The sequence below is a fragment of the Penaeus vannamei genome, chromosome 6 (genome assembly GCF_042767895.1).
Source record: "Penaeus vannamei isolate JL-2024 chromosome 6, ASM4276789v1, whole genome shotgun sequence".
NCBI classification, from domain to species: Eukaryota; Metazoa; Arthropoda; class Malacostraca; order Decapoda; family Penaeidae; genus Penaeus; species Penaeus vannamei.
Window position 1 is genome coordinate 31,690,537 of NC_091554.1, and position 7,500 is coordinate 31,698,036.

At 36.9% G+C, this 7,500-nt stretch overlaps 2 protein-coding genes across 2 annotated transcripts in view; one reads left to right on the plus strand and one right to left on the minus strand.

Moving 5' to 3' along the window:
• The window catches only part of LOC113813203 (uncharacterized), an 8,086-nt gene extending 5,074 nt beyond the window's left edge, over positions 1–3,012 (minus strand). Inside the window, exons 1-4 of the mRNA XM_027365163.2 lie at positions 2,505–3,012; positions 905–957; positions 601–741; positions 33–261 (exon numbers count right to left, since the gene is read on the minus strand). Of these exons, the coding sequence (XP_027220964.2) occupies positions 33–261; positions 601–741; positions 905–957; positions 2,505–2,997 (916 nt within the window). The 5' untranslated portion in view covers positions 2,998–3,012. The remainder of the gene's footprint in view (positions 1–32; positions 262–600; positions 742–904; positions 958–2,504) is intronic.
• Positions 3,013–3,573: 561 nt separating this feature from the next.
• Positions 3,574–7,500, plus strand: part of mRpL17 (mitochondrial ribosomal protein L17) — a 6,559-nt gene continuing 2,632 nt past the window's right edge. Inside the window, exons 1-2 of the mRNA XM_070122859.1 lie at positions 3,574–3,881; positions 7,175–7,276. Coding sequence (XP_069978960.1) covers positions 3,582–3,881; positions 7,175–7,276 — 402 coding nt within the window. The 5' untranslated portion in view covers positions 3,574–3,581. The remainder of the gene's footprint in view (positions 3,882–7,174; positions 7,277–7,500) is intronic.

Genomic DNA, 7,500 nt, shown 5'->3' on the forward strand with positions numbered 1-7,500 from the left:
CATACAACTAAGTGGCAACTAAAAGGCCATACCTTTTGCTCTTTTCTTCGCTCTAAACTTAGCAGCTGCCACTCGTCTTAGGAATTTTCTCCGCTCTGTTCTATCTAACCCAACCAAATCTTCCTCTGAGTATCCTTTTTCCTTGAGACATACTGACTTCTTTAAATGCCTTCTGACATTACTCCCTTCATGAGACCTGTAGCCACAGTGGCCACAGGCAAATAACACATCTCCAAAAACCTCCTTCCCCATTAGCATAACCTGAAACCGAAATAAAAGATGTACATCATATATATTCCTGCTTCCAACCTCCTATACTAATTGACAGAGGTTGATTCTGACACACCCTAATATTTTTTTCCTTTTTATAGTTAGACTTTCTAAACAAATATTCCAAATAATCATTAGAGGAACATGTTCCTCCCATCTAAAATATGAGGTAAACATGACTCTTTATAATCATTTTGTTATTAAGACTTTGTTTACCTAAAAAGATTTGAAGTTATACCTCATCTAGTATCACTACAAATTCAGTCTCCCCACTTAACCTTATTGAATCACATATTCCACAGGACTCTCAAATTTAATCTCATGACTCACCTTACGTCCTCCTTTTTTCCTGATACCACGATTAGTAGATTCATGATTTCTAGTAAAAACCCTTAATAAAAATGGCTCCTCTTCTTTAATGGCATATATTCTATGATGGTTCAGGAAATCAGCTGTAAACCATTCTGATATCTGTGCAAGGAATAATATATGGAAATTGAAAAACCAGTTATTCCATACTTATTCCATACTTATTTTTCTTACCAAAGAAAATTTGGGATGATTTATGAACAGTAATCAACACACTTAAAACAATTTGCACTTCTAATTTCTAACCAAAAATACAGAAACTTACTTTTGATGGATTAGTCTTTTCAACTTCATTCTTGCACCCAATATACAAAAGGCCTGGAATTAAACAAAGATTATCTTTATTACTATCAAGGATTAAGTTATCTCCTGTGACAGAATGGACATCTCGTTCATCTAATGACATACTGATATACAGGCAACAGCACCCAAGAAGTGACATATAACACAGTTCACAACTAATAGTTCAGCAGAAAATATGCAGTATGGATTTATTGCATGAGATCTTTGTAATAAAAGAGTAATGTTCACCTGCTAATTTTAAGCATACATATACATACACACTGACCACTGTGGTTATGTTTTATCAATTCTCATTATAAAGAGATAGTTTAAAAAGTGCTTAGCCACCAAAATTCAATTATACTTCTCAGTTTACCTGACACTACCTATTTAGTCTCCTTCATATTTTCAGGAACATCTTATCTATGCTTATAATTACAGTATTATTGGAAATGCAACCCCACACCTAATTTAAAGAATCTGAGCTTACTAAGTGGTAGAACACATCTTTCTATGAAAATTTTCTTCTTTACCATTTTCTGTCCAAATTGATGATAACTGTTAAAGAGGATATAAAATCCACGATTTCCAGGAGCCATAGTAATTTTACATCTCCAGCACCGCAACAAAATGACAAGAAGTCGTTAAGTTATCGAAAATCGGATGGATTTGTAGCAGACGACGTATGCAAGTTAAATCAAATGAGCCAATCAGATTCGTGTGTGAATGTGACGTGAATACAGACACTCAATAGAACCAATCAGATATGGAATAGATCATCACGTGACAACAGAAGCTGGGCCTAGGGGAAGCCATTTGAAATTCAAATCAGTTCAGTCATGGCTAGACTGTGTAGGTTGTGAGATTAATTATTTCAATTTCACTGCGAAATATTACTGAAATAACAAAGCAAGCTATTATACCTGCGAAATCACAGTGTACTTTCAGTGGAAGTACAATGCCCACACTGTAAGACACCGTGCCATTACAGAAGTGACACACCAGTGGTTTTGTGGTGCATGGAAAAGGGTCCCAAAAACAAAACGAAGAAAGCAATGTAACTTTACTGTAAGCGATCGCAATTCCCACCAACAATGACCTGTATGACCTTAATGATCCCAGTGCCCCGCAGCCTGTGCCGTCTGGAGTTAATGCTTAAGGTAAGATGTGTTTAAAACTGCTCCAACGTCTGGGCTCTCTCCTGCTGGAACATAGGAGGTGAAGATATTGCAGACCAGGCAGGGGTGGGGGGGCAGCAGCCCCCCTAAAACTGACAGAGACAGTTTCGCCCCCTTATTTACATAAGGGGGTGAAGGAAATGACTGCTAGATTCGTTTGAAGCACAACGAAAGCTATCGGAAAATTATTCTATTCACCCAAAAAACGGTGTGGGGTTATATTTCCAAATTTACCAAAATTGCTGTATATAATAGTTTAATAACACAATATTCAAGCATCAATGAATGTGTAAAGAAAATTAACAAATCAAACCTATAGTGGATAGTCATGTATCCAGTATCAGGATTGCTCTGCAGTGGGTTATAAACATAGAAAAGTTAAAATTGCAACAGCAGATCACTCACCTCCCGCTTCTTTAAATCCCTCTATGTTAATGATAAGCTTAACTTTATTAGTAAGATCATCATCGAAAGTCTTTGTGGAGTAAGCTTTTTCAGAACTGGCTGGATTGTCTCCATTCTCATTTTCTTTTTCCCCTTCTTCATCACTGACACTCTCAGAGTCAATCGCTAACGCCTTCTCCGTCCCGTGAATTTCCTTCTCGTTTACTATTAGATACACATGGTGCTCGGAATTCACTTTAATTTGTAAAGGTTCTGGAGTCGGAAGTACTGTGACGTCTGGGTTTTTCCCTTCCTCCGTGGGTCTCGGGCAAACTAATTCACCCTCGGGATAAGACGGACTATTTATCACTGCATCCTTAGTCCTGTTTAGTTCTGCCATGCCTATAGCGCGGATTGAATAAATGAGAATTATCCCGAAATTCCTAGAAAACGAGATGCCATAAATACGTCCAGCATCGTCTGCTCCTCTTTGTTTGTAAACATTGTTAGCCATCGCGCGTTGGAAATTTGTAAGGAATCCCTTTTCATATTAGCTATCTATTTTTTCTATTTATCTATCTATTGGGGGGCATAATGTAAAATTGTCACAGAAGCAAGTAGTATACGTTTGCCAGCGTTCTTAGAAATAATATTTTTCAAATGCATACTCTCCGTGCTATTATGTCATTCTGCTATTAATGATGCAGTTTTTATTTTTATTTTGCATGCCTATCTTTAAATAATTACCTTCAAACAATGTGATCCTGTATATAGAATTTACACGTAGCAATTCTTCCTATCCATTCCTATACTTCCATTCATTATTTCGTTTTCTGTTACGCCATTTAATTTCACTGATTTTGATTACAAATCATTTCCCGATATGGAGACATGGACAAGTGATTTTCTTATTATCTTATTTCTTCTTTCTCTTCTTCGTTTCTCAAATTCTTGAAATATATTTTGCGGATATCCGTATTATTTCCAAAGAAGTAAAACATGCACCCCAGAAATATGACATAGTCAAACACAACAAATCCATTCAAATTTTATGATTTTCTCTAATTTTACACCCCCACCCCCCAAAAGATAACAATAATGGTATCTTCAAAATTGGCACTAAAGGGAAAGCGAGCCACTCGAACTAAAACTTCAAGAAGGACAAAAGCATGTTCAGAAGACGACAATCCTCGCAGAATCATGAACCAAGCAGAGATCCGCAAGTTAATTCCTGCCCTTAGAGTGGCGATACAGTCCAGGCATAGGAAATTCCGCAATCCTGATGGTCCCGAAGGTCGATTAAATAAAATGAGATCCACGGTGACAGAGTTAGTGAAGAACGAGAGAATTGAGCTGTATTATAATCGCGCCGATGAAGCTCGGGGATATACCGAGAGGGTGAGGCTTTTTTTTCTCTGTCTCTGTCAGTTCTAATGCACTCAGTTTCGTTTTTTTTTTTTTTCAGCATTTCTACAGAGAAGGAAGTTGTCCATTTTAAGGATTCTACGGTTTATCATTTCTATTTATTGTTTACTGTGTTAATGTTTGGCGATTGTCAAATTTCAGCATCGATTCCAGTGGTAGTTTGCCTTCTGTTTAGTGGTATGTGTGACTAGGAATTTGTTTATGATGTTAAATTGCAGTTCAGACTTGAATTTAGGGTATTTCTTTCTATATCATCCACAACAGATCAAGACAATTTAGGTATCGTTGGATTCCTTTCATCATCTACAATGGAAATCTGGAGGTTTTATTACACAGAGGCAAACCCCACATTCTTAGACCCGATAGCAGGAGAGGGCATGAAAGGTGCCAGGGAAATTGCAGGGTAAAATGTAAATAGTATAGACAGAATCAGCCTCTGTGTTGTTTAATGCAGGGGGCTGTGCCCCTTACAAACCCTCATGAAGGGCTGCCACCCCTAACCCCTGCCCAGGAAAACAAAGAATCCTCTATGTATTCATGGCAGGAGAGAACGTTGAACTGATTTGGCAACGCTGCTCCCACATGGCGTTCGTGCACTTTCTTCTGCCATGAACATGTTGAGGTTTCTTTGCTTTCCTGGGTAGGGGTTGGGGGTAGCAGCTCCCTGTGGGGAGATTGTAGGGGGCACAACCTCATGCATTAGACTATAGTGACTGATTCTGTGTATATTATTCATATTTTACCCTGCAATTTCCCTGGTACCTTTCATACCCTCCCCTGCTATGGAGGCCAAGAATACGGGGGTTTGGGGGGTGTCCGCACCATAATTTTTGTATATTTGGATACTGTAGAGTGGAAGGAATCCAATTATACTATACTCATCATGAGCCATTAGGCAGGTGTAATAAAAAAAAAAATTACCAAATTTAGAGCAAGGTTAACAGTACATAAAAATTTTAGATTTGTACTTTGGGATTTTTTTTTTTTTTTTACAGCTGAACACTTCCCAATTTGTGTTAGGCAGTTATCCATTGCTAGAGCTCCAGAAGGATATCATGACAACATGTTTAAGAACTTTTAGATAAAACTTACCTTTATTCTGAGTTGCTAGGTAAATCTAGCAACTCACCCTGGGATCTGGAGTCCAATTCACAAAGGTGTTTTTGAAAAAAAAATAAAATAAAGTGGTGTTAAAGGCAGCAGATTTGAATAGGAAGTACTAAGAATATTCTATATAATATAAAAGATATAGACATGTGTAAGCAAAATTATTAAGAGTAAGTTGATTTGAAGAAAAAAAACACTTGGTAAGTAGGTTTACTAGGTTTAGTGTGTTACCATTTTTTTTGGATATCTTTTAAACATTTTCCCCCACCTCTTGCAGCATAGGTGCCACAAATTGAAAATAAAGATTAATTTCTTACTGGTTCTTTATTTGATGATAAATTACTAAGAAAGTTTTGAGCATGACAGTAGAAAGATAACAGAGGCCACAAATAATCCAGCAGCTTATTGATAATAAAATAAACTGAATAAATTCTTTATTTTCAGTAGGCAATTACTGTATCCTGAGAATTCATTAGTATATGGATTCCACATACTCTTTTTCCTTTATACTATGTGAATACTCTGTACTTTGTACTATGTGTATAGATGTATCTAAATTTGAAATAATAGTAATGTTGTAACTAGGGTTAAGGAGGTGGCAAAAGGATGTGCTGGTTTCTAAAATAGGACTATAGTAGATGTGTTTTATCCAGTTCAACTTGAGTTCATTATGCTCAGAAATGAATGGACCACATTAGATTGCAGCAAGATGCTCAATGACAAATAATAGATTTCCAGGGAGGTCTAGAAATTCTATTTTGCAAAAACTTTGTGACTTTTATACTGACTGAACAGCAGCTTCTTACAGGCCCCAAAGGAGACCTCTAAATATAAGAGATCCACTTCATTGTTAAATGTATCTAGAGCCTCCATAAGGGTTTCCAGAGAGTTGGATAAGAAAGCAACGTTATCTGCAAAATCTAGTTCTGCCCAGTATCCAGTCCATGCAAGTGATGAAAGGTGTTGGTGCAAGACCATAGCTTTGCCTCACTCCTGAATTCACAAGGTAGCTAGACAGGCTACCACCAAACATTTTCAGTTCCAGTATAGGGGCTTGCTATTAATCCAATAATCCTTGTTGGGATTCCCCCTCAATCTTTAGATCTCCTAGAGTAATTCATAATAAACAGTGCCAAACACCTTGAAGTCAAAGTAGGCTGCAGGCAGCCCATGACCAAACTCATGACGGCGCTTGAATACGGTCTATTGCGGATGCATGAGCCCATACTATTCCTGCCTCAGCAGTGACCTCTGATATCTCTCAGAAGGATGTGAGCAAAAAACTTGCCTGGTATGCTGAGCAGAGTAATGGCTAGGTTATTGCTACAGTCCCATCGATCCCCTACCCTCTACCTTTCCAAAGAGGGATGGCCACAACAGGTCAGGGGGAATGGGTCTCTGGTATATATGAACCTTTGCATGTGGGTACATGTACTTCCTGTTGTATTTTTGTTTTGACTTTGTTGTCAACATATGGTTCCACAAGTGTTCAGCCATCAAGGAATTAGGCTAGTTAATAAGTCTAACTTGACCTCACCAGATTTCCCCATTCCTTAAATTTTCAGTACTTATTTTTCTAATGCTATTAATATAAATATTGAAACTTATTATTATTAGAAGTGAGATCATTATTATTGCAATGTTATTAGAATATAAATCACATTAAAAAATGCAAAATAATTTTTCCAGAAATCAAGGAAAAGGACGAACAGGTAAAATAAGGGGGACTAGTAATTGATTCCTTAATGACTTAAGTACTTGTGGAGCCATCTGTGTGGAAACACAGGTGTTGAACTAAGATCACAGTGGTCATGGCATGGATGCCATGCCATCCCAGCACAGTTACTTAAGGAATCTTTTCATTCTATTTCCATCTCATGGGAAAAATGAGCCGGATCAGAATTTCACTCTTTTTGGCTTTTGTATTCTTAAATAGAATATATATCTTTATATTTTTCCTTGTGTATTTTATTGCTTTTTTATTGTGTAGTTAGCTCTAATATTTTCTGATTTCTTCAAGTAATTATGTGGGCTTGTGTGTTTCTGCAGATTATTGACAATAGATTTACAGAGTAGAAGTTCATTAGAAAATTGCCCCATGTTGGTACAAACTGTAGTCCAGACAATTACACTATTCACAAATTGTTATATTTTTCCAGCTGATTGCAGAAGCTATAAAGTATGGAGACTGCCACAGACCCACAATGGAGATGGCAACCTTTTGGCTTGAAGAGAAACAGCTTGTTCACAAGCTTTTTAAAGTAAGTATAAAGTGGAATTAAATTGTATTAAAGAAAGTCCTGGAAAAAATAGAAGTTGCCAACTGGTATTTCAGGCATATGAAGTGGACACATAACAAAATGAAGTTAGTCTCATAGTACAGCTTTAAACTATATATTAAATAATCCTTCCTTCTCTCCTTTGTTTTAATTCTTCTTATCCTTAAAACAATATGCTGTGGTACAGCATTGTTTCTTTTTATAGT